This window comes from Eretmochelys imbricata, chromosome 23 (genome assembly GCF_965152235.1).
Source record: "Eretmochelys imbricata isolate rEreImb1 chromosome 23, rEreImb1.hap1, whole genome shotgun sequence".
Classification (NCBI taxonomy): domain Eukaryota; kingdom Metazoa; phylum Chordata; order Testudines; family Cheloniidae; genus Eretmochelys; species Eretmochelys imbricata.
The window spans coordinates 15459717-15485636 of NC_135594.1; the positions used below are offsets into that span (position 1 = coordinate 15459717).

General features: G+C 65.9%; 2 protein-coding genes across 4 annotated transcripts; both read right to left on the bottom strand.

The window, feature by feature from the left end:
* Nucleotides 1–269: 269 nt before the first annotated feature.
* On the bottom strand, nt 270–6172 carry TMEM86B (transmembrane protein 86B). Its single transcript, XM_077840328.1, has 3 exons — nt 5882–6172; nt 2201–2453; nt 270–1033 (listed from the first exon to the last, which is right to left on the bottom strand). Exons 1-3 carry the CDS (start codon nt 5930–5932, stop codon nt 639–641), a joined length of 699 nt encoding a protein of 232 aa, XP_077696454.1. The 5' UTR covers nt 5933–6172; the 3' UTR covers nt 270–638.
* Nucleotides 6173–7798: 1626 nt separating this feature from the next.
* PPP6R1 (protein phosphatase 6 regulatory subunit 1) lies at nt 7799–25641 on the bottom strand. 3 transcript variants are annotated; one of them, XM_077840318.1, is made up of 24 exons: nt 25502–25641; nt 20864–21096; nt 19449–19635; nt 18749–18886; nt 18261–18326; nt 17853–17965; nt 17319–17432; nt 17073–17238; nt 16584–16736; nt 15498–15629; nt 14882–14946; nt 14452–14567; nt 14022–14107; nt 13567–13656; nt 13343–13440; nt 12655–12678; nt 11921–11978; nt 11493–11629; nt 10493–10602; nt 10030–10195; nt 9668–9726; nt 9152–9254; nt 8775–8888; nt 7799–8467 (listed from the first exon to the last, which is right to left on the bottom strand). In XM_077840318.1, the coding sequence occupies exons 2-24, from the start codon at nt 21088–21090 to the stop codon at nt 8464–8466; spliced, it is 2526 nt and encodes an 841-aa protein (XP_077696444.1). In that variant the 5' UTR covers nt 21091–21096; nt 25502–25641; the 3' UTR covers nt 7799–8463. The 3 variants fall into 3 exon arrangements, with proteins under 3 accessions (XP_077696444.1, XP_077696443.1, XP_077696445.1); XM_077840317.1 differs by having other exon boundaries at nt 9152–9257; XM_077840319.1 differs by lacking the exon at nt 12655–12678 and having other exon boundaries at nt 9152–9257.
* Between the last annotated feature and the right edge of the window lie 279 nt (nt 25642–25920).

Below are 25920 nucleotides of genomic sequence, written 5' to 3' on the forward strand. Positions count from 1 at the left end.
CCTGGGTTCTCTCCTTGGCTCTGGGAGGGGAGTGGGGTCAAGTGGTTAGAGCAGTTGGGGGGCGGGGGGGGCTGGGAGCCAGGACGCCGGGGTTCTCTCCTGGCTCTGGGTCTTAGGATCCGTAGAGGGAGGTCATAGGTCACAGGACTCAACATCCCCATCAACAGCTGGAGACAAGTTGGGCCAATAGAAGCTCCCCTGGCCCGTGTCTCTCTGCTGTCCCAGCCGCCTCCCACCCAGCCCACATCAGACAACACATGTCATCAAATCAGCTGTAATTGGGCCTGCTGGCCAATGAGCAGGGTCAAAGGTCAAGGCAATTACTTCCAGGTTATTGGTTGGGCAGGTTGGTGCTCCTAGGCCACCGGGTCGTAGGTCAAGGAACCAACTCCCAGGGGGGTTGGTTCTCGTTGGCCCCAGGGTCACCACCAGGTTGGCGCGGATGGGGTCAGAGGTCGCTGGGGTCACCAGCAGGGTGGCGCGGATGGGGTCAGAGGTCACGGATGCCCCCGGCGGGTTGGCGCGGATGGGGTCAGAGGTCGCTGGGGTCACCAGCAGGGTGGCGCGGATGGGGTCAGAGGTCACGGATGCCCCCGGCGGGTTGGCGCGGATGGGGTCAGAGGTCGCGGGCGCCCGGCTCAGCTCTCCTTCCAGCGGGGGCTGGCGCGGGGGGCCCCGGCTGCGATCAGCCCCTGGGCCGCATAGTAGGTGCCCATGACGATGAGCCGGGCCCAGGGCACTGGGGCGCAGAAGTGGTCCCTGGCCAGGACCAGGTCAGAGGCCATGAAGAGCAGGGAGCCGGTGGCCATGGCCAGGTGGTGGGGAGACTGGGACAGGGCCCGCCAGCCCATGGCCGCCAGCAGCGCCCCGTAGCCCCCCACGGCCGGCACGTAGGGGCCCCCCAGGCAGGGCCACAGCATCGTGTAGGCCCCCGCCCAGGCCAGTGCCAGTAGCAGCAGGAGCCAGGGGCGGGCAGGACGCAGGCCCAGGGCCCAGATGTAGCAGATGTGAGCCAGAGCGAAGGCCACCATGCCTGGGGGGAGAGAGGGGGCGTCAGATTGCAGTGCCCCTCGCTCCCGACGCGCAGCCCCCTGCTAGTCCAGCCCTGGGCTCCCCCCAGCCCTGCCGGTGCCCCTCACTCCCAACCCGCAGCCCCTGCTAGCCCAGCCCTGGGCTCCCCCCAGCCCTGCCGGTGCCCCTCGCTCCCAACCCGCAGCCCCCTGCTAGCCCAGCCCTGGGTTGCCCCCAGCCCTGCCGGTGCCCCCCACTCCCGACGCACAGCCCCCTGCTAGCCCAGCCCTGGGCTCCCCCCAGCCCTGCCAGTGCCCCTCACTCCCGACGCACAGCCCCCTGCTAGCCCAGCCCTGGGCTCCCCCCAGCCCCCGACGCACAGCCCCCTGCTAGCCCAGCCCTGGGCTCGCTCCCGACCCGCAGCCCCTGCTAGCCCAGCCCTGGGCTCCCCCCAGCCCTGCCGGTGCCCCTCACTCCCAACCCGCAGCCCCTGCTAGCCCAGCCCTGGGCTCCCCCCAGCCCTGCCGGTGCCCCTCACTCCCGACGCGCAGCCCCCTGCTAGCCCAGCCCTGGGCTCCCCCCAGCCCTGCCGGTGCCCCTCGCTCCCGACCCGCAGCCCCCTGCTAGCCCAGCCCTAGGCTCCCCCCAGCCCTGCCGGTGCCCCTCGCTCCCGACCCGCAGCCCCCTGCTAGCCCAGCCCTGGGCTCCCCCCAGCCCTGCCGGTGCCCCTCGCTCCCGACCCGCAGCCCCCTGCTAGCCCAGCCCTGGGCTCCCCCCAGCCCTGCCGGTGCCCCTCGCTCCCGACCCGCAGCCCCCTGCTAGCCCAGCCCTGGGCTCCCCCCAGCCCTGCCGGTGCCCCTCGCTCCCGACCCGCAGCCCCCTGCTAGCCCAGCCCTGGGCTGCCCCCAGCCCTGCCGGTGCCCCTCGCTCCCGACGCGCAGCCCCCTGCTAGCCCAGCCCTGGGCTCCCCCCAGCCCTGCCGGTGCCCCTCGCTCCCGACCCGCAGCCCCTGCTAGCCCAGCCCTGGGCTCCCCCCAGCCCTGCCGGTGCCCCTCGCTCCCGACCCGCAGCCCCTGCTAGCCCAGCCCTGGGCTGCCCCCAGCCCTGCCGGTGCCCCTCACTCCCGACGCACAGCCCCCTGCTAGCCCAGCCCTGGGTTCTCTCCCCCGCTGGTGCCCCGACTCCGTACCTAGGAGGAATAGCTGCGGCCAGACCAGGCAGGCGTCTCCCACGCCGGAGAACATCAGCCCCCAGCGGACCCGGCGCGCTGAGGGGGTCCAGGCGCCATCGCCCCAGGCCTGGGCCGTCAGGAAGAAGACCAAGCTCAGGAGCGGGAGGCTCTTGACGCCGGTGCTGACCCAGCTGGGCTCAGGCAGCCACAGGGCGAAGTACAGGCCGCAGGAGGCCAGGAACGGCAGCAGCTTGAGGCGGCGGCTCGTGGCCTGCAGAGGAAGGTGGAAATTGACACGGCCGGGGCCCATTTACACTGGGGAGAGTACGACACACCCGGCATGGAGACTACCCCTCGGTCCGAGCAGGGAACAATCATCACACGTTAACTCTTAAACCTACTGATGACCTACTCTGTAATTTACAGAGCGGGCCTGTTAACTGTCATCATGTTAACTGTGACACCTATCATTACATCAGTCTATAGTAATGTACAGTCTGGCTATTTCACCGTGTTCACTCTGAAACTTACTGACACAAGGGTCGGGAAACGGGCTGTAATTAGGTTTCAGCGTTAACGGAGGAAATAAGACATCTCAATTCTTATACAGTGGGTTTTGGCCGTTGTTTTGCTATGTCAACTCCAACACCTAATGATAAGCGGTTGTTACCAAGAATCCTGTTGGTTATTTCACGGTGTTAACACTGAACACCACTGACAGCCCACTGAATATCATCAGTGCGCTCACTGGCTCACCTAATGATAACCCAGAGTACAGTGACTCCTCCCTGAACATCGTTCCGGTTCACGTCGTCATGTGGCTGATCGATTAGGGAACAAGCTCGTTTAAAGTTGTGCAATGCTGCCTTATAAGGTCGATTGGCAGCTGCCTGCTTTGTCCACAGGATTCTCTGGGAGAGCAGCCCCTCCTGGTGGGGCTTAGAACCAGGGGGCCCCCCCGTCAGCTCCCCATAATTCCCAAATAAGGGATGCGGCTTGGCAGCTGCCTCTGACCTCTGCCTTGGGGCTGCTCCCGGGAGCCTCCCGCTTGCTGTGCGGGGGGCGGAGAGGGGTGCTGATGGCAGGATGTCCCCCAGCTCTGTACCCGCCCTCCACAAAGCGGAGGAGGGGACAGGGCTCGGGGACAGAAGGGGCGGAGCTTGCTGGAAGCTGTTGCTTCCTGCCTGATCTGCTTAAAAGGGCAACATACTTGAAGTGGGGTGAGCGTACTTAAAGGGGCGACGCACATCTCTCTCTCTCTCACCCCACAGCACTTTGGAAAGTCAGCCCCTGTGCGGCCGGACACGTGCTGTCAGGGCACGAGGAGGGAGTCGGGCGCTCCAGCGGGGGCCCATCATCCACTTCCGTTTTTGCAGGGAAGGGTTTGCGGCCGCTGGCCCCCTGCATCTGTTGTGTTTCCTCCCTCCTGCCTCAGGCCCTGGCTGCCTCGTAGAGTGAGAGGCTACATCGGGGGTGGGGGGCAAACTATGGCCCGGGGCCACATCCGGCCCTCCAGACATTTTAATCCGGCCCTGGAGCTCCAGCTAGGAAGCAAGCGGCTCCTGGAAGCAGCAGCATGTCCCCCGTTTGGCTCCTACACGGAGGGGCAGCCAGAGGGCTCCGCACGCTGCCCCTGCCGCAAGTGCCACCCCACAGCTCCCATTGGACAGGAACCGCGGCCAATGGGAGCTGCGGGGGCGGTGCCTGCAGATGTGGCAGCGCGCAGCAGAGCTGCCTGGCTGTGCCTCTGTGTAGGAGCCAGAGAGGGGACGTGTTGCTGCGTCTAGGAGCTGCTTGAGGTAAGCGCCGCCCGAAGCCTGCCCCCTGCCCCCCTCCTGTGCCCCAACCCCCTGCCCCAGCCTAGATCCCCCTCCCGCCCTCTGAACCTCTCGATCCCAGCCCAGAGCACCCCCCTGCACCCCTAACCCCTCATCCCCAGCCCCATCCCAGGGCCTGCACCCCAACCCCCAATTTTGCGAGCATTCATAGCCCACCCTGTAATTTCCATAGCCAGATGTGGCCCTCGGGCCAAAAAGTTTGCCCACCCCAGGGCTATTTTAACAACTGTGTGTTAACCCTTGAGGGCTCCAGCCGAGTGCGAGCTCATCGTTTAGCAGCAAGATTTGCCTGGGAAACATCCCACCCGCGGTCTCCCCAGCCTCACCCAAGTGTCACACTCACCCATTGCTGGGTACACTAGTCAATTGTTTAAAACGTACCCTGCATCTGTCTATCATGTCTTTTGTCTGGCAAAAAACATTCCCGGGACTCTAGATCCTCCCCCCTCCCCCCTTTACATTAATTCTTCTGGGGAAATTGGATTCGCTAAACATTGTTGCACACAAAGTCGCGTTTTTCAGGAACGTAACCACCACGTGAAGCGAGGAGTTACTGCCTATGGCCTTCTAATTATTTGACCAAGCAGAGACCTACCAGGAGCACTCAGCGATAGCTACTTGTCTCAGGCTGAACCGCAGCTCACTGGAATTGGAAACTTACCTCCCTGTTTACGACTCTTACTCTGGAACCTACTGATAACCCAGATGAGACTAGCCTCATTAACTATTTCACCACCAAGATATCCCAGCTAAATCTACTTAGCTCACCTCCCGGCACCTCATCCCACTGGGGCTGGGAAGTGACCCCCCTGCCCCATTCATCTCAATGAAGTGTTAACTCTGAAACCTACTGCTGTCACGTAACACATCGTCCTTGGTAGTTCAGCTGCCAGAGCAATCACAGCAACATCCTGCTATGCCTGCTCTATCCCCGACCCCGTTCCTGATCCAGCCCCTGTTCCCTGCCACTGTGTGTTAACTCTGAATGCTATTGACTGCATCACTTCAACCACAACTTTCCAGTTTCATATCCGAGGTATTTTTTCCCCAGGAATTTCCAGTTGAACCCAGGCACCATGCCAACCCTAAAACATCCACCTAACCAAAGTAAAAACTGGGCCCATGCCCACTTACCCTAGCAGGCGTTCACTCTAAAACCTACCGATGGCACAATTTAACAACGATTTCACCGTTTTAGCAGGAAGAGCCAGTTAATGCTGCTTCTTCAAAGGGTGAAGTTCTGTTCCTATTGATGCTAAAGTAGCAGCTTCAACTTTGACTTTGAAACCTACTGATTGTTAACTATTTAATCACCAGGAGATTGGGCAGCAAGAGGCAGCTAACTTTGCTCCTAATTGTCCCAATTTGGCCATGAGCTTGCCCCATTCACACCAACAGGGCGTTAACTCTGAAACCTACTGATATTGTGCTTTCAAGGTCACCCACACCACCACTGCGATCAGGGCTACCCACACTGATCCTGCTACCAGCCCCACTTCCCTTCCCCTCTGGGCCCAGCAGTGCCCCCAGCTCAGGCGGGCTACGGGAAACAGTGCAGAATTGAAGTGGAAATGGCTGCAGGGAAATCCTGCCTCGATGGATCGGCTTTACCGGCTCACAGTCCCAGAAGCCGTAACAGCAACACAATGGCACACAGAGGACACTGGGGTTGAGGGGGGGAGAGCAGGGGTGGGGTGGGGCTCGGAGCCAGGATGCCTGGGTTCTCTTCCCAGCTCGGGGAGAGGAGTGGGGCCTAGTGGCTTAGAGCAGGGCGGGGGAAGGGAACTGGGAGCCAGGCCACAGAGTCTCTGCCCCACCCCCGCCCGGTCCCCTCTTCGTGCCTCAGTTTCCCCCTCCTTACATCAGCCGCGCTGTTCCGGTGGTAGCGGGTGTCCGTCTCCAGAATGTCCATGGTGCGGGGCCAGGGCTCCGGGACGCACCCTGGCTGCTGCTCCCAAACTCCAGGCACCCGCCTGGACTTTCATCTCCCGTGGGTTCAACAGAGCCAGAGATAAGATGTGGGGGGCGGGAAGAGAAAAATCGATTCCTCCCGCCTCATCCCCACCCAGCACCAGCTGATAACAGGGAGGCAGCTGCTGGAGGAGTGGGGCTCAGGGGGGCTGGGAGCCTGGGCTCTCGGATGTGACCCCTGGTGCTGGGCCCCCACACAGTGCCCTGCTTACCCCCAGCCCCGCCCCCCGGAAGGAGGCTGCGGCACGCTCAGGCTTTAACCATTGTTTTTTATTTTCATCCGGAATAACAAAAGAGACGAGCCGGGGACCCACGACACAGGGGGGATGGTCGCCGGCCGGGGAGGCCCCGGGGCAACCCCCAAAAGGCCACTTGATTTGGTTCCTGTTTAAGAGCTTTTAAATATTGCCACTAAAGTGGTAGCCGGGGGGGGGGGGGGTGGGGAATGGCTACCAGGACATCACTGTTGGCTACTGCTGATTTGTGGGGGGGAATTCAGTGCTTTTGAAAAGGAGAAAGGTGCATCGTGGGGCCATCTAGCCTGGCATCTGGCCCCATCTCCCCCCAGCCAGGGGCCATTCGGGGGAGGGGTTGTTTTAAAGTCTCTTTTGCAAGGGGAGGGGATCAGACCCCACACCCCCTTCCAGCCTCACCCCTCCCCAAGCACCTGGGATCCCCCCCAAAACTAGTGCAATGCAGAACCTCTCTGGAGAGGCTGGGAAGATCAGTGTGGAGGGAGGATGGGGGGCAGCTGATTGGTGGGGGACCCCTAGCCCCCTATGCCCTACAGTCTGAGCCCCTAACGCTCCGAACTGCTATGGGGACAGGGAACTTCCTAGGTCTGCATAAAACTTCCTCCACTCCTGAAGGGCCCCGAATCCCTTGGGGTGCAGAGGGAAAGAGGACCCCCCCCCGTACCATACCACCCTCCCCCCCCCCCACCAGATCTGCTACAGGGTGGGTTTTGGGGAGGCTGAGGGACCTGAGGCCCCTGCCAAGAGGGAGGGAGCTGCCCCTCTGTAAGCAGATACCCCCGCCCCCCAGGACTGAGCATCCCCCCGATTGTGGGGAAGGGGGGGACAAAGGGTTGACCCCCTCACAGGGGCAAAGGGAGGAGAAACCACCATCAGAGTGGGGGTTGGGCTGGGGCCCAGCTCCTCCTCCTAGACCTACCACAAGGAGGCGGCGGGGGGGGTGGGGTGGGGGGGAGAGACACAGCTGCAGATCCAGGCACCATTGTGGCCCCCGTGGAGGTGGGGGGCAGGTGGCCCTGCTCCCCTGCAGATGGGCTGCAGTCTGAGCCGGTGCTGGTGTGAGCAGTGGGATCCAGGAGGGGAGGCCACTGTGTCGGGGGGGGGGGGGGGGAACAGGTGCATTGTGGGCTGTTCGGAACCCCTCACCCACTTGAAAAGTATCCTGGGGGGGGGAACTACCTGTTCCTTCCTCCACCTCTGACTGTCTGGTGCTGTTCCCTGGGGCGTGACCCATCTCTGCCCCACAACACTTCTGCTCCAGGGAGACGGGGCAGCTCCAGCCCCCCAGGCCAGGGAAATAAATAACAAGGGGAGCGGAAAACATGAGGTTAAAAGGATCGTAGAACCAGCTGGGGGGGGGGGGGGAGACGGACACAGACCTGTCCCACAGCCCTGAGGTCCAGCCCCGCCTTGTAGTGCCCCTCCCCCAGCAGCCTCTAACCCCCCCCCGGCCCCACCTACCTATGCCCAACCCCACCCCCAACACTCCCTGACCACACCCCCAACAGCTCCTAGTCCCACCCACCCATGTCTACCCTCCGCCCCCTGCCCTCCCCACTCCCTCCAGCATTTCTTCCCCCCCACCCCAGCTGAGCTGGGCTCTGGGGGGCAGAACCCCGCTCCTGGCTGAGGCCCTGGACCAGACACAGAAAGGGGGGGCAGGGGTTGGGTTGGGGTTGTGCTTATGCTGGAAGTGGGGATGGGGGTTAAAATCTAATCTGTGTGGGGAAGGGCCCCCGTTCCCATGCCTGGCCCCCCAGGGGAGCAGAAGGGGAAGACAAGGGCAGGCTGTGGAGGGGCTAATCTGTGGGGGAGGGGGAGCAGGGAAGCAGAGGGGCAGCCCCCCTGGAGCAGAATGGGGGGGCTAACTGAGGGGGGCCGGAAGCCCAGTGGGGGGCCGGCATGAGAAGTGGGGGCCAGGGTTAGTGCTTTCCAGAGTCACTTCTCCGAACGATTCGCTTTTAATTCTGTCGCCCTGCTGCAGATTTCAGTGCAAAAATGGGGGGGGACCGTCCCGGGGGGCTCACAGCAGCCTCCCTGGGGGAGGGGGGCTCAGCCATCTTGCCATGAGCATCCTGTGATGGGGGGACTGTGCCGCCCCGTCCTATGCTGCCCCCCGCATGGGAAAGGGCTCTCCTTGGGCGGGCCGGGCTCCGGGAGGGGGGGCTCCCTCCAGCCCCCCCCAATCAGCAGCTTCCCCAGGCGCCCTCCGTGAGCTTTATCTGGGGAGGAGAGAGAGATGGACAAGGGGGGGTCATCACTCAATCCCATTGCCCCCCCAATTCCCAAATCGGAGACCCCCCCCGCAACCCAGGGCCCACCTCCCCAGCCAGGGGGGCGGGTTGAGCTTAGGCCAAGTTAACACCCCGCCATGCACAGGATTTGATGAGGTCACAGGCTGAGCCCTCCCCCCAGATCCTGAGGGGGATCCCCCCAACTGAGGCCCTCCCTCCAAACAGCCCCCCACTGAGCTGACCCCCCCAACCTGGCTGAGTGCTCCTTGGGTGGGGAGGGGGGGTCAGGGCTCACCTGGCTGCCGGCTGCTGCTGCCTCTGGGGGGAGCCGTTCTCCGCCTTCGGGGCGTCTGCAGCCCCCGGGAGCCGCTGGTTGACATCAGAGGTAGATAGGGGGGCCCCTTCCGTGCTGGGTGGGGGGGGGGAGAAGACAGCTGGTTGAGGGGTGGGACCAGGGCTGGCTCCTCCCCCACCACACAAACCCCACAGCCAAGTGACCTCCCTCCCAGGGCAGTTACCTGGGTGAGGGGCAGGGCCAAGGCTGGCTCCTCCCCCGCCCCACAAGCCCCACCCCCAGCCCAGGGTTCAGCCCTGTCCGAGGGAGCCCTTCCCCCCCCACCCCACGGGTGCTGGCCCCCCACGCTGGCCCCTCCCTCTTGCTCCCGGCCTTACTTTGGCCTGGCTGCGGCGGGGCCGGGCAGGCGAGCCGATTGGCCATTCAGCGCCGGCTCACTGCTCTCGCAGGGCGATCCCGCTCGGGGGGGCTCCGGGGGGGCTGCTGGAGAGTGGGGGTGTTAGGGGCCCGCCAACGCGGACGTTCTTTCCCACCCATCGCCCCCACAGCTCAACCCCATAGGCCCAACCCCCGCCCTGATCCACAGGCCCAGCCACCCCCCTCCCTCCCCCAGCTCAGACCCGTGGGCCCAGCAACCCTCCCCACACTTAGCTCGGACCCACGGACCCAACCATCCGCCCCCCACAGCCCAGATCCCCTCCCCACATTCCAGGTCAAATCCATGGGCCCAGCAACCCTCCCCCTGCTTAGCTCAGCCCCTTGGGCCCAACCACCCCCCGCCCAGCCCCAGTCCAGACCTACGGGGCCAAGATCCATCCCCCTGCCCGCCCCAGAGGAAGACCTGGGGGTCAGTGCTGGGGGGGGGGGGGGCAGGTTGCCACGGTGACACTCACCTCCCACCGAAGATACATTGCTACGTGTCGGTTCCTGAGGGTGGGGTCCCTGGGCAGAGCTGCGGAAATACGCCCCCAACTGGGTCAGACCCACGGGCCCATCGACCCCGGCCTCCCGCCCCCTCCCCGGCCCAGACCCACAGGCCCTTCGACCCCGACCTTCCCACACGGGCCCGTTGACCCCGGCCTCCTGCCCCCTCCCCAGCCCAGAGCCACGGGCCCACCGACCCCCTCCCCAGCCCAGAGCCACGGGCCCACCGACCCCGGCATCCCGTCTTCCACAGCAGCTCGTGCCAGCCCGGCCCCGAGAGGCCAATGAAGATAAGCCCGCCCTGCAGGGGGTGGAGGGAGTTGGGTCCCACCTGGTTTGCACTGAGGGGGTGTCTGTAAACAGGGCCCAGCTCCCTTCCGTGGGGGGGCGGGAGGCGTCCAAGCCGGGCCTGTCCCACGCGGCCACTCCGGTGTCCACCCCGGCGCTGTCGGGGGGCAGAGCGGGGGGCTCTGCAGGCAGCGGGTCAGGGCTGGCACCTGAGAAGGGAGAGAAGAGAGCGGGGTCAGGGCCGGGCAGCGGCCTGTTGCTCCCATTCCCTGGTGCCAGCGGGCGACACCCGGGCACTCACCAGGCGCCGTGGCTCAGGCTGGCCACCACCAGACAGCTGGGAAGTGAGGCCTTGATTTGCATATTTAATGAATATGCACCATTGAGTTTACATACATTACCTAGACCCCACAGACACCCCCAGGGCCAGCCTCTGCCCCCATCCTCTGGCTCCGGGGCTCCCCCCCGTCCTGTTGGATTCACCCCGTTCTCCACTGGGGTCTTACCCTCAGCCTCGCCGCCGCCACCTCCACCCTCCACGCCCCCGCCAGCGTCTTCCTCCTCGCCCTCCTCCTCCGAGTCCCGGCTCCCCTCGCTGTCTGTGCTGCCGCAGCTCCTGGCGTGGGGAGAGAATGGGCCCGGATCAGCCCCCCGGGCCCCTCTGCCCCGGTATCCCGCCTCCTCCCTGCCCCCGGATCAGCCCCCCGGGCCCCTCTGCCCCGGTATCCCGCCTCCTCCCTGCCCCCGGATCAGCCCCCCGGGCCCCTCTGCCCCGGTATCCCGCCTCCTCCCTGCCCCTGGATCAGCCCCCCGGGCCCCTCTGCCCCGGTATCCCGCCTCCTCCCTGCCCCCGGATCAGCCCCCCGGGCCCCTCTGCCCCGGTATCCCGCCTCCTCCCTGCCCCCGGATCAGCCCCATGGGCCCCTCTGCCCCGGTATCCCGCCTCCTCTGCCCCCCGGATCAGCCCCATGGGCCCCTCTGCCCCGGTATCCCGCCTCCTCTGCCCCCCGGATCAGCCCCATGGGCCCCTCTGCCCCGGTATCCCGCCTCCTCTGCCCCCCGGATCAGCCCCCCGGGCCCCTCTGCCCCGGTATCCCGCCTCCTCTGCCCCCCGGATCAGCCCCATGGGCCCCTCTGCCCCGGTATTCCGTCCCCCAGGATCAGATCCACAGGCTCATCTGCCCCAGTATCCTGTCCCCTCCCCACCTCCTGGATCACACCCACAGGCCCATCTATCCCCTATTCCACCCCCCAGATCAGAGCCACAGGCCCATCTACCCTGGTATGCCGTCCCCTCCCTGCCCCCGGACCAGATGCATGAGCTCATCCATGGTATTTATCCCAGAGCCTGGGAGAGAACCCAGGAGTCCTGGCTCCCAGCCCCCACCCCGCTCCAACCACTAGCCCCCACTCCACTCCGAGCCAGGGAGAGAACCCAGGCATCCTGACTGCCCACAAGAACAGGAGGCCCTGTGCCCGTCCCCTGGAGTCGCTCGGGGCCAGTACCTAGGCCCTGCGGGCTGCGCCCCCCCCCCAGAGTAGCCCAGGTCCTTCTCCTGCCAGGCGTCCTCCCCGTCCGAGTCGTCGTCGTCGAACTGCTGGATCCGCTCCTTGTAGCAGACTTCGAACAGGTTGGAGTTGGGCTGGGGGGAAGGGGCAGAGAGTCAGGGCGCCGGCTGCGGGGGGGGGGACAGACGAGTTGGGGGACAAGGGGGTGGCCGTAGGGGGGTCGGGCAAGAGGCAGGCCAGGGAACATTCATGCTCTTGTCACCGGTGCTCAGCGAGATGATGCCAGCTGGGAACGGGGGGGGGGGGTGGCAGTGCAGGAGTGAGGGAAGGGCATGGGGCACAGCAGGGATGTGGGGGGGCAGAGGGCACAGGGCAGAGGGGTGATGGGGGGCTGGGAAAGGTGGTGAGGGGGGCAGGGCACTCACACTGTCGTCATCGGCACTCAGGGAGAAGCTCAGGCTGCCCGTCCTGTCGAAGGGGGCGCTGGAACAGAGAACACAGCGTGACAGGGGGCTGAGCCAGCATCAAACGGGGGGCGCTGCTGGCCACCCCCCACCACATGCATTGGGAAGAGACCAGCAGCTGAGCCCCCCTGCTCTGACTACTAGATCCCCCCCTCCCCGAGCTGGGAGAGAACCCAGGAGTCCTGGCTCCCAGCCCCCCCCCGCTCTAACCACTAGACCCCACTCCCCTCTCAAAAGTGGGGACAGAACCCAGGAATCCTGGCACCCAGCCCCGTCCCTGCTTTCACTACTGGACCCCACTCCCTTTCCAGAGCCAGGAGAGAACCCAGGAGTCCTGCTTTGGGCAGGCCTCCCCGACTAGGATAACGCCCCCACCCCAGTGGCCCGTGCTGCCAGACCTCGATCCCCCCCCAGGGGGCACTATGCTAGGAGAGGGGGTGCCACCTGGGGCGGGGAGGGCGGGAGAGCAGTTGGGACCCCAAGGGCTGCTGGGACAGTTAACCCCGCGGAGCCTGGAGCTGTGCCCAGCTGAGTCCCCAATTGCGGGATTTCCTGAAAGGGGCGGGGCCAGGGGGGTTAAAGGTCGTTCTCCTCTCGCCCCCCCACCCCCAGGAATGGGGATGGGGAGGGGTCCGGCTGCTGTTGTGTGCCCCGCCGGTGGGCCTGGGGGGAGGGGGGGCACCAGGGGTCGTTACCTCTTGAGCTGGCGGAAGTGGGCGCTGGACGCAGTGGAGAGAAAAAGAGAAGCAGAGACATGAAGCCAAGAGGGGCTTGGGGCGGGGGACTCGTGGGGGGCTGGCGTGCCCCACTCCGAGGGGCTCTGCTCAACAGGCAGGGCGTGCTTCTGCCAGCACCCCAGCCCCACGGCCATGTGGGGGGGAAGGCTGATGCGATGCTGCCCCACTGCTCTACGTGGGGGTCCCCGGGAAGGCAGGAAGCCAAGGAGGGGGGTTATGGGGTGTCAGCCCCCCTCCACATGGGGGTCCCCAGGGAGGCAGGGGTTAGCGAGGGGGCTGATGGGGTACTGTGTGCGAAGCTGGGTTAGACACACACATTCAGCGTCCCCCCGGAAAGCACCGGGGTTCGTTTGTGCAGAACCCCAAGTTAGTGCGAATGAGTCGGGGTGGGGTCACCCCAAAAGGCGCAGCGGAGCCAGTCCCAGGCACCGACAGGAGTCATGGCACAGCTGGGGAGGGGACCCAGGAGTCCTGGCTCCCAGCCCACAGCAGAGAAGGTGGATCTGGTGCCATGTAGGGGCCCTGTTCCCCAGTGCACCCCCACAGCGGGTCTGTCCGCCCAGGTGTCCTGGGGGGCTGGCCCCAGAGTGTGGGGCAGCGGGGGCTGATGGGCGGGAGTGGGGGGTGTTCCCAGGCAGACACACACTTGACACTCTCCTCCTGCTCCCCGAATTCCTCGTCGTTGAAGCCGAAGTGGTCGATGAAGGCCGAGGTCACCTGCTGCATCTGGTAATCCACGAAGGCCTGGAGAGGAGGGACAGACACAGACAGAAGCTGGGAGGGCATCGGGCACAGGGGGGCTGGGTAGCCGGGGACCCCTTGCCCGGCGCTGGGATGCGGCTGGCTCTGGGGGGGGGGGGCAAACCCAACCTGCTGCAGCACGGCCTCCTGGGGGAAGTTGAACTCCTTCAGGTCGTTCTCCTCGTCGTCGCTGGACGAGTGCAGATTGTGCATGTTCACCTGCAGGGGGCGATGGGGCTCGTTAGGGTCATGGCACGGGGGGCGGGGCCGAGTCCCGTCCCTCCCCCTGACACCTCCCAGCTGAGTGGGGGGCAGCACCGGCTGGGTGGGTCCCTCAGAACATGGGACAGAGCCCCAGGACATTGCTCGGGCGTTAGCTGGCGGAACTCCCTGCTACAAGACGGGGCTGAGGCTCGAGTAAAGACGGGCTCGCGGCTTCCATGGTGCTTGGCACAGGGCAGGAAGCCAGTGGGCACATGGGGCTGGTATCTGCGCTGACAGCTGGACAGACGTGGGGGTAGCCCTGGGGGGGGATCAGCCTGTGGGGCTGGGGGGGGGGGGGTTGTGAGGCGCAGGAAACTCACCAGATCCACCACGTTTTTCTTGTTGGTCTCTGCCAGGGGCCCTGAGACGAATTTCTCCCACCGCTCCTGCTCCTCCTCCGGCAGCTCTGCCAGGGCAGGGGCAGCGGAGTGAGATGGTGCCCCCCATGGGTGGCAGCCCCCTGCCACAGCTCCACACCACTGCCCCGGGGGCAGGGAAGAGCCACAGAGCTGGGTGCCCCAGCCACCCCCTATGGGCCCTGGGGGGGCAGGAACACCCACAGCGCAGGGCACCCCGGCCCCGATCCACCCCTTATGGGTCCCGGGGGGGGGGGGGGGCAGGAACACCCCAGGCACAGGGCGCCCCGCCAACCACCTACTAAGGGTCACCACAGGCCGGGCAGCGAGCTGGGAGCCAAGGGGCTGGTTCTGTGCCCCCCGCTGGCCCAGCGCCCCCCCCCCCCGCACCCACCTTTCAGCAGCTGCCCCACGAGGGCGACGTGAGGACCCTTCTCGGAGCTCTGGGCGAGGGCGTTGGCGATGCGCGTCAGGTGGCCCATGTACCCCCTCCGCCGGCCGCCAGCTGCCCTGCAACGGGACCCGAGGGCCGGGCGTCACCGCAGCGCCCACCCCGCCGGCAGGGCTGAGCCCAGGGCGGCGCTGGGCTGCGGGGAGCGGGGCGGGGGGCTCAGCCGGGGGCAGCTCTCCCCTGTAGTCAGCACCGGACACTAGGGGGCGCTCTCACAGCATCCACCCCAGCACAGGGCTCAGAAGAGCTGGGCTCCACCCCTCCCCCCCCCCCCAGCTCTGGGAGGGTTGTCGGGTCTGGTGGTTGGGGGGGGGGGCTGGGCTCCCCTCGTAGCGGGGTGTCTCGCTCTTTACCCCCCCCCCCCACCACTTACTGGGTCTGCTCGTTCTCCTCCCAGGCCGACAGGATTCGTTGCACCAAGTGGCATTTCTGCAGCAGCTGCAGGGGCGGGAGAGAAGGGGGCAGCGGGTCACGGCCGGGCGGGGCAGAGACGGGACCCACCACTGACTAAGGGGGAGCAGGAGGCAGCGTTGGTTACTGGTTTGCGGGGGAGCCAGGACTCCTGGGTTCTCTACAGGGCTCTGGGAGGGAAATCTAGTCCAGTGGGTTAGACAGGGAGGGGGCTGGGAGCCAGGACTCCTGGGTTCGATCCCCGGCTCTGGGGGGAGGAGTGGGGTCCAGTGGGTTAGACGGGGAGGGGGCTGGGAGCCAGGACTCCTGGGTTCGATCCCCGGCTCTGGGAGGGGAGTGGGGTCCAGTGGGTTAGACGGGGAGGGGGCTGGGAGCCAGGACTCCTGGGTTCGATCCCCGGCTCTGGGGGGAGGAGTGGGGTCCAGTGGATTAGACGGGGAGGGGGCTGGGAGCCAGGACTCCTGGGTTCTCTCCCTGGGGCCAATCATAACCCCAGAGGAAGGAGGCGACTGCAGATCCTGCCCACACTGGGCTGCCCGCCCCCTGCCCAGGAGCTTCAAGGGTCCCCCCCCACTCACATGCTTGACGACGGGGCTGTCTGGCGGGGGCTGCGAGTCCTCGGGGGGGGCGCCGGCCCGCAGCAGGGTGCTCAGACACGCCTCCAGCTGGGCATGCAGGAAATTGTTGTAGGTGTATTTGAAATACAGGTCCTGGGCGAGAGAGAGACGGAGCTCAGGACTGCGCTTGCAGGGGACACCGGGCACCAGCCTGGCTATGGCGCCCAGCCGCGGGGGGCTGGGTACACGGGGACCCCTCGCCCGGTGCTGGGACGCGGCCCCTCTGGGGTGGGGTGGGAGGGCTGGGTATACGGGAATCCTGCCCGGCGCTGAGATGGGCCCCTCTGGGGTGGGGGCTGGTGGTACAGCTGGCCGCTTTGGGACGGGAAGTGAAACAATCTCCTTCCCAGATCCGGGACTGGCGCTGGACTCCGGGGGTTTCCGTCCTGGCCTCGTCTTCTAACCAACGGGCAGAAATCAAAGCAAACTTGCCCCCTCAGAAACCTCCTGCCCTCACTCAGCACGACCCATTCCCGTCGCCAGACAAGCCGAGCACTGACCAGGCTAAATGGGCCCCTGCCTCTGACCCGGGGCGGGAGGGAGGGGGCAGGACACCCGGGCAGCTGGGCCCCTGGCTCTGACCCGGGGGCAGGAGGCAGGACACCCGGGCAGCTCTGACCTGGGGTGGTAGGGAGCGGGCCGCCGCGGATGGGCCCCTGGCTCTGACCTGGGGCGGTAGGGAGGGGGCAGGACACCCGGGCAGCTGGGCCCCTGGCTCTGACCTGGGGCGGTAGGGAGCGGGCCGCCCCCCCCCCCCCCCGCAGATGGGCCCCTGGCTCTGAACTGGGGTGGTAGGGAGGGGGCAGGACACCCGGGCAGCTGGGCCCCTGGCTCTGACCCGGGGGCGGGAGGGAGTGGGCCGTCCCCACCCTGCAGATGGGCCCCTGGCTCTGACCCGGGGGCGGGAGGGAGCGGGCCGTCCCGCCCCAGCAGATGGGCCCCTGGCTCTGACTTCACACAAAAGCTGACCCCAGGATTGGTCCTTGTTGGCCCCGGCCCCTCGTCACCATCCCATTGGCTGAGCCCTGCCCCGCCCCCAGCACTCACCAGCATGGTGCCCAGGGCACCCAAAGCCAGCAGCTCCTCCTGCAGCCCGGCGTCCCCGGCCCCCAGCGCGCTGCCCAGAAGCTTCACCACCTGCAGCCGCGTGTTCCCCAGCGGCGGGTCCAGCAGCCCCCACGACATCGGCAGGGCCGGCCGCTGTGGGGAGCAGGGGTTAGCACAGGCGAGAGAACCCAGGCGTCCGGGCAGCCCCCCCAGACCTAACGCCCCTCCCAGCGCCAGGGATGGAACCCAGGAGTCCTGGCTCCCGGCCCACCCTGCTCTAACCACGAGCCCCCCCTCCCCTCCCAGCGCCAGGGATGGAACCCAGGAGTCCGGGGGCCCACCCTGCTCTAACCACGAGCCCCCCCTCCCCTCCCAGCGCCAGGGATGGAACCCAGGAGTCCTGGCTCCCGGCCCACCCTGCTCTAACCACGAGCCCCCCCTCCCCTCCCAGCACCAGGGATGGAACCCAGGAGTCCGGGGGCCCATTACCTTCGGGGGTTCGATCAGCAGCTGGTGGAAGTCCCGGAGGTAACCTCTGAGGGCCAGCAGGGTGCTGGGGCTGGCCTGGCAGGTGCTACCGTCCGAGCCCAGAGGCCCCAGCTCCAGCTGCCCTTCCAGAGGGCAGTAAAAGCTGCCCATCCCCCCGGCCTCGGACCTGCAGGGGCAGAGGAAAGGATGAGCAGGGCCGGGGTGGCCGGCTGGCCCCGCCCCCTCCCGCCAGCTCCACCCCCTCACCTGGCTCGCCGTGGCTCCAGCAGCGTCAGCAGCACCTGGATCCCGCTGACGATGACGGACTCGTCCCGCTCGTCCGCCAGCATGTTCCCCAGCAGCTGCTCCACCGTCTCCTGCCTTCGGGGGGGGCCCAAACACCCCACCCCCACCCCTGTCAGAGGGGCCGGCCGAGGGGGGCCCCAAACACCCCATCCCCCGGGGACCCAGCCCTGCCCCCCACCCCAGAGGGGCCGTGTCTCAGCACCGGGTGAGGGTCCTTGGCTCGTGGTCCGGGAGCTTCAGGCTTCTGCTTCGCCATCGTTAACTTGGGTTGATACTGGGAGGGCCAGGACGCCACCCTCCAACCAAGGGGGCCCTGAGCTGCCCCCTTCCCCCAGCCCTGCCGGTGCCCCTCCCTCCCAACCCGCAGCCCCCTACTAGCCCAGCTCTGGGCTCCCCCCGTCCCCCAGCCCTGCCGGTGCCCCTCCCACCCGACCCGCAGCCCCCTGCTAGCCCAGCCCTGGGCTCCCCCCTCCCGACCCACAGCCCTGCACTCACTTCTCCAGCGTGGCCAGCAGCTGGTCGGGTTCGGGGCTGTCCTGGATCTGCATCATCTGCTCCCGGCTCAGGCGGATGATGTCACACAGGGACTGGGAGGCGTTGGAATGTTGCTGGAGTGGGGGGAAAGAGACCCAGTTACCGGGGCGATGGGAAAGGCGGGGCCAAGTACTGGGAGGCGGGGCCAGTCCCTCTGCCCACGCCCCACCAGAGCTGCCGGCTTAGAGGTACGGACCCCCATTGCCAGTAGGGGCTGGAGGCAGCGGGAGCCAGGACTCCTGGGTTCTCTCCCCAGATCTGGGAGGGGAGTGAGGTCTAGTGGTTAGAGGGGGGGAGGCTAGGAGCTCCCCGCCTGTAGCTGTCCCCCCCCATGCCCCTCCCCCACCAGGTGGGGGCCACGCTGCTCACATTGTCATCTTTCGAAGGGTGAATCATCTCGATCAACCTCTGCACGATCTTCTCCTCGTTCAGCCACTGTGAAGGGAACAGCACAACTCGGTGCCCCTCACTTCTGACCCGCAGCCCCCTCCCAGCCCAGCCCCGGGCTCCCCCACAGCTCTGCCAGTGCCCCCCCCACGGGGGTTTCCCTCTGGCTCAGCCTGGCTGGAAGCTGTGACTTTCTTCCTGCCGGGGGGGCAGCAGGCAGGGCTGGTCACTGGGGGAGGGGACGGCCCCTAGGGAGCTTTGACCAATGGAGTGCCCTGCTGAACCTGAGGTAGCCCTGGAGTTGCCAATGAGATGCGGGCAAAGGGGCAGGGGCGAGCGTGGGGCTGGGCCCAGGGTAGCAAATGAGATGGGGGGGGGGGGCCGGGCAGGCAAGAAGGGGCGGGGCCGTGGGTGCCCAGGGGCGGGGCCAGCAGGCAAGGGGCAGGGCCAGCAGGAAACCCCTCCCTCACGTTGAAGACGTCCTGGCGGAGCGCTGGCTGCTCCACGCAGGTTAGCAGGCGCAGCAGGAGGTCCATGATGGCCGAGGTGCCGATGTGCCGCAGCAGCAGGCTGACGAAATCGTCCTTCTTGCGCAGGAAGGCCACAATCTGCAAGGGACCGGTCCAGCCCCATTAGCCTGGGGAACTCCCCACCACTGTGGCCAGGCATCCAGCTTTGGGGCCTGAGCTGCCTCCTGCTCGGGGTGATGAGGAGGGAACAGGCTCCCAAGCTCCGCAGCCGGGACGCCAGGCTAGATGGGCAGACGTGCCGCAGCGATGCCCTGGCCTGGAGGACATCTGGGGGGGTCCAGATGAGCCTGTCCCCCACCTGCAAGCAGCAGCGAGTGTCTCACTCATGAGGGGCAGCAACGGCCAATAGCCCTGGGCCCAACTAGCCTGGTCTCCTGCCTGTGCCAGCTGCTTTGGGAGGTAGGGTGCTAGGGAGAGGGGCCACCCCCTCCACAGCTCAAAGGGGGCCAGCTGCTGCCAGGCTATTGGTGGTATTGTGGTAACACCCCACCCCCCCCACCCCTACCCGCTGGCTGGGATTGGGGGCCCATCGTGCCAGGCGCTGCACATAGGTGGAGAGAGAGCCAGTCCAGACCCCAAGAGCTGGCAGGCGGAAGGGAAACTGAGGCAGGGGGAGGCTGGGCCTAGCCACCCGGCGCACCTGGTCTGTCTTGCGGTTGATGAGGATGCCCATGACCTTGCTGAAGAAGCTGGCCAGCAGCGGATTGAGGACCCCGTGTCCCTGCAGGAAGCCGTAGAGACGCCGCAGCAGGCCCTCATCCTCGCCCAGCGCATCTGTGATGGGGCTCACGTCCGATGTCAGGATCTCGCACGACACACTGGGGTACCTGCGGCGGGGCACATGAGCACCAGCCAGCTGTGGGGGAGCTGGTGCCCCATACTCCCAACCCACAGCCCCTGCTAGCCCAGCCCTGGGCACCCCGCAGCCCTGTGGTGCCCGACTCCCGACCTGCAGCCCCTGCTAGCCCAGCCCTTCCCCCCCAGCCCTGCTGGTGTAGTAGTAAGATTTTATGTTAGCATTTTTATATAATTTAGAATGAAGAAAAGTGAGGTAATAATGTAGCATGTATTAAACGTATTGGTGTGTGATATGATCATATTCTGCTAACCACCCTTTCTGAATAGCAGAAAGGAACGGGCCTAATGGGCCATTTGGTAAAGATGCATCAGCCGAAGTCAGTGTCTGGGCTGATTTCAAGGCAGTAACAGACCTTTAAGGGTGATGACTTTGTCGCATTTTAAAATTAGTAAAAAAAAAGCCGTGATTGTTTTCTTTAGCACTGCAATTTAACGTTCCTGTTCAAAATGTTCTGTGAAAATTAATTCCGTTTTCTGCGTAAATAAAAAACGTGTACGTTAAAAAAGAAGAGTAAAAGCATCGCTAAACCAAATGGTCTAGGAAGGTACCGAAAACAGACGCAAGGACACCAAGAGGCTGCAACACGCCCCTATTAAAATATCAAAAAAGGGCAAATTAACAACTCTAAAAATAAAACAGGCACCTATGAATGGAGACAAAATAGCTGTGATCAAAACCAGTATAAAATAACTCCCTAAAAAACTTAATAAAAAATAAAAAATAAATTTAAGAAAACAAGCTCTCATCAACCAATTGATTACAGCGTAACAGTGCAAAACTCATTGGTCCCAATAAAAATAAAAATCACTATATAAACAAGGGGCCTTGCCATGAAACTTTGGGTTTGTCCTGCCAAGACTTCCCCGGATCATCGTGTCCTGAACGACAGAACCCGGCTCCTCCCTACCCGTGATCAACCTAGCCACTAGATTGATCCGACTCTGGACTGGTAACTATAACGTCGACTGGCGGGACGGTGTGTGTGTTCACGGTGTGATTGAATGCATGTGCTAATTGTTAGATCTTCAATAAACGCGGGGTATTGCCTTTTCCCATGAAAAAGATCCCGTGTGCTTCTTATAAGCATAACAATGGTGCCCCTCACTCCCGACCCGCAGCCCCCTACTAGCCCAGGCCTGGGCTCCCCCAACCCCAGCTCTGCCGGCGCCCCTCACTCCCGATCCGCAGGCCCTCACTTGTACCGCAGCCGCTCGTCCAGCTCGGCGGGGGGCTCCTCGGTCACGCAGGTCACCAGCGCCTCCATGTGCTGCGGCTGCACCAGGAAGTCCAGCAGCCGGCGGTTCACCACCTTGCACTCCTGCAGCACATCGTCCTCGTCCAACAGCTCCCGCAGCGTCAGGTCGGCGCGTTCCAGCAGCGTCTCGATGTGCGAGCTGGAGTGCAGGTCGAACTTCCAGAACATGGCGCCCTGCGGGGCGGGGATGGAAAGGGGGGGGTCAGCGGCCACAGATCCCAGCACGGGCGGTGGGTGCCCCCAGCCCGGACCACCCCTTCTGCCCGAGGCCCCTCCCCTGCGAGCCCAGAGTTCGCCCCCCCAGAATTCAGCGCCATGTGGGTCAGTCACAGACCCCGCCCTAGAAATCCGGACAGGTGAGGTTGGGGCAACAGGAGAGATCAGGAACCACCACCCCCCACACACACACATCAACAAGGGCCCCACCTGGCCAGATGCTTCATAGATACACCCCACCTGGAACTCGATCGGGGCTAGATCAGAGCCAGTGCCCCCTAGAGAGGAAAGGCCCCATGTCCCATTCCCCAGCTCCCTGAGCCAGCCAGTGCCCGTCCTGGGGCTGGATGGAAGCCAGCCCCCACCAGAACCCAGATCTCTCGTTTCCTAGAGGGATGCTCTAGCTGGTCAATATCCCTTCCCTGGTCAGCCCTGGGCCAGCAGGGGAGACCGGCTCTGCCCCACATTGGCTGGGGGTAGGGAGCGGCTCATAAACAGGAATGGGGGAGCAACTCTCAGAGCATGGCACGTGGGAGGGAGCAACGGATGAGGGCCCGTCCATCACATGCCCTGCGGGCCCCCCGCTCACCTTGCTGTTCGTGTTAGAACATCTATAGGCCCAGACTGAGATCGGGGCCCTGTCGCGCCAGCAGCTGCACAGACCCCCCCGACTGAGATTGGGGCCCCGTCATGCCGGGTGCTGCACAGACCCCCCCCCCCCCGACTGAGATCAGGGCCCCGTCGCGCCGGGCGCTGCACAGAGAAGGCTCAGCCCTGGGCCCTAATCTATACAGATGAAGGCAGGGTCCCCCCCCGTTTCCCACACGGAGCGTGGACTCAGCAGCAGCCCCGGAGCCGGCGCTCGCACCCAGCTCTCCCACACTACTCGGCCAGCCTCCCTCCCGGGTGAGGCTTCCAGCCATCGCCGCAAGGCTAACGAACAGGCTCCGGCCCCCCTCCCGCCCACACAGCCCCCGTTCGCAGCCCTACCCCTGCGGCAGCCAGCTTCCTTCCAGAGCCCGGCCAGGCCCCGCGCCCTGACGGGCAGGGGAAGCACCAGGCCGGCAGACACAGCTGCGGAGGCCTGGGTCCTTCCCGGGGCGGCCGGCTTTGGGCACCACTAGAGGAACGGAAGTGGCAGGAAATGGGTTTGCAGAGAGGGTTGAGAGGCAGCGCTGGGAGACGAGAGCAGAGCAGAGCGCGCAAGGGGCGGGGGCCACAGCCCAGAACCCCAACCTGCCGCCTCCAGCCCCCCCCTGGCTTGGGGGCGATGCCCAGCACTGCCCCTTAGCCTCAGAGCCCTTGCCTGTGCACACTGGAACCTGCCTGCGGCTGTCTCCGGGCCGCACCTGGTGCAACAGGGCCCTGATCTCAGCGGGGCAGGGACCCTCTCTCGCTGGGTCTGGGCAGCGCCCGGCACGACGGAGCCCTGATCTCAGCGGGGCAGGGACCCTCTCTTGCTGGGTCTGGGCAGCGCCCGGCACGACGGGGCCCTGATCTCAGCGGGGCAGGGACCCTCTCTTGCTGGGTCTGGGCAGCGCCCGGCACGACGGGGGCCTGATCTCAGCGGGGCAGGAACCCTCTCTCACTGGGTCCTGATCTCAGCGGGGCAGGGACCCTCTCTCGCTGGGTCTGGGCAGCGCCCGGCACGACGGGGGCCTGATCTCAGCGGGGCAGGAACCCTCTCTCACTGGGTCTGGGCAGCTCTCGCACGACGGGGCCCTGATCTCAGCGGGGCAGGGAACCTCTCTCGCTGGGTCTGGGCAGCGCCCGGCACGACAGGGCCCTGATCTCAGCGGGGCAGGGAACCTCTCTCACTGGGTCTGGGCAGCGCCCGGCACGACGGGGCCCTGATCTCAGCGGCGCAGGGACCCTCTCTCGCTGGGTCTGGGCAGCGCGCGGCACGACGGTGCCCTGATCTCAGCGGGGCAGGGACCCTCTCTTGCTGGGTCTGGGCAGCGCCCGGCACGACGGGGCCCTGATCTCAGCGGGGCAGGGACCCTTTCTCGCTGGGTCTGGGCAGCGCCCGGCACAACGGGGCCCCGATCTCAGCGGCGCAGGGATCCTCTCTCGCTGGGTGTGGGCAGCGCCCGGCACGACGGGGCCCTGATCTCAGCGGGGCAGGGACCCTCTCTCGCTGGGTGTGGGCAGCGCCCGGCACGACGGGGCCCTGATCTCAGCGGCGCAGAGACCCTCTCTCACTGGGTCTGGGCAGCGCCCGGCACGACGGGGCCCTGATCTCAGCGGGGCAGGGACCCTCTCTCGCTGGGTCTGGGCAGCGCCCGGCACGACGGGGCCCTGATCTCAGCGGGGCAGGGACCCTCTCTCGCTGGGTCTGGGCAGCACCCGGCACGACGGGGCCCTGATCTCAGCGGGGCAGGGACCCTCTCTCGCTGGGTCTGGGCAGCGCCCGGCACGACGGGGCCCTGCTCTCAGCGGCGCAGGGACCCTCTCTCGCTGGGTCTGGGCAGCGCCCGGCACGACGGGGCCCTGATCTCAGCGGGGCAGGGACCCGCTCTCGCTGGGTGTGGGCAGCGCCCGGCACGACGGGGCCCTGATCTCAGCGGCGCAGGGACCCTCTCTCGCTGGGTGTGGGCAGCGCCCGGCACGATGGGGCCCTGACCTCAGCAGGGCAGGGACCCGCTCTCGCTGGGTGTGGGCAGCGCCCGGCACGACGGGGCCCTGATCTCAGCGGCGCAGGGACCTGCTCTCGCTGGGTCTGGGCAGCGCCCGGCACGACGGGGCCCTGATCTCAGCGGGGCAGGGACCCTCTCTTGCTGGGCCTCCCTGGTGCAGGCTCATGAGCTTCCCACCCCCACTCCCTGCCCTTCAGAACGGCCCCAGCAGCACATGGGAGAGTCCAAAGATGAAACTGAGGCACTGCACCCCTCCCCCTCCAAGGTGAGATTTGAACTTGGGGCTTTTCGGCCCAGCACTGAGCCAGCAGCAAACATCAAAGGCCGAACATTCGCTATCTTAGAATAATGCCCGCCTGACACGGAGCCACAGAAACCCGGGGGGGGGGGGGTCCCTCCAGATTGACCCCACCTGGCCACCAGCAGGTCTCAGCTCCTAGCAAGAGGATTTAGCTGCTGAGCACTTTGGGCTGGGGACCGTGCTACTCTGCCTAGCACCTAGCGCATCAGAGCCCGGGCACTGGTGAATGAGACATGATTAATGAGGAGGGCCCTGACTGGAACGAAAGAGACCCCCTAAGAGGACCCTGTGCCCCATGCCCCACCCCTCTGAGCCAGCCAGTCCCTGCCCTGGGGCTGGATGGGAGCTGGCGCCCCCTAGACGGGACAGGCCCCATGCCCCATTCCCTGCCCACCTGCAGTCCTGTAACCCTTTCCCGGACACACCGGTTAGGATTTCTGTCACCCAGGTGCCAGAAACGCCCCCCGCCCCCAACCTGCTACCAACGCTGTTGATACCAGCCACGGCAGGGAGATAGAGCGCTCCGCCGGGCCATGGCACGCTGCCACCCAGCCACCGCGGTGCATGGGGCTTTCACCCCTCCTGCCGCCAGGTCAGCCCGACGCCGGGAGCTGCGCACGCCGTCGCCTGCCCCAGAGGCCGCCCGCTGTGGGGACAAGGCCTCTAAGACATCCACACCCCAGGCTCACGCCACCACCGCCCCAATTCCCGTCCCCCCCCCCCCCCCGCTGTAACCACTAGTCCCCACGCCCCTCCCAGAGCCAGGGAGAGAACCCAGGAGTCCTGGCTCCCAAGACGGCAACCAGAGGAAGCAGAGCAGCCCCAGCGCCCAGGCGCCGCCCCCCGCCCCAAGCGGCGCACACAGAACCGGGGCACAGGCTCCGTCTCCCTCCAACGCAGGGGCAGGTTTCTTTAGCCCCCCATGGCCCCTTGGCCGTGATGCGAGGGGAGGGTGAGATTTGGGGGCGGGGGAGGTGGCGCAGAGAGCACATCTGTGCAGCGCCGAGCGCGGGGCGGGAAGCTGGGCTGAGACCCCCCCACAGACTGACCGGCGCAGGCAGCCGGACAGAGCCCCCGAGGCAGGGTCCCCGGGGGGTGCAGGGGTCTCTACAGGGCCATGGGGGTGCCCCTGCTGGGAGAGGTATCGCCAGGGAGTCTTGGGGGGGCTCCCTCAGCCCAGCTCAGGGCTCTGTGGGGGGCCCAGCCATGCCCAAGTGAGTCTATGGGGAGCCCCGGTGGGGGGGTTAATTAGGGGGGGCCCCGGCCCAGGGGATTCCGGGACCCAGGTGGGGGGGTCAATGGGGGGGACCCGGCCCAGGGGATTCCGGGCCCGGGGGGGTCAATGGGGGGGGCCCCGGCCCAGGGTCCCGGCGCTCCCCACGGGGCTGAGAGGCCAATATGGCGGCCACCGAGAGACGCAGCTCACCGGGCCCCCCCTGGGTCTCCTGGCACCGCCGCGATCCCACAATGCCCCGCGCCCGGAACCAGCCTGCGGCCGCTCTGCCGCCCCGTCTCACTGCCAGGCTCCCGTCTCCGGGGCAACGCGCATGCGCCGAGAGGACCCTTCCTTCCTCCTCTTCGGGAGCCCGCACATGCGCACACTTGGCACGAAGGCTTCCGGGGGGCCGCGCCCGCGAGAATTCGGGGCCCCGCCTCCCACTGGATGCGCATGCCCAGAACCTTCCCGCGCCTGTTTCCCAGCTGAGATACGCATGCGTCACACTCCCATTTATTTTTTTTTAACCCTGCCCACCGCCTCATCTGGTCGAGCATGCGCAGAATAACCTCTCCTCCTTCCAGGGCGAGCTACGCATGCGTAGATGTTTCGTTGCGTTGCCTCAGTAA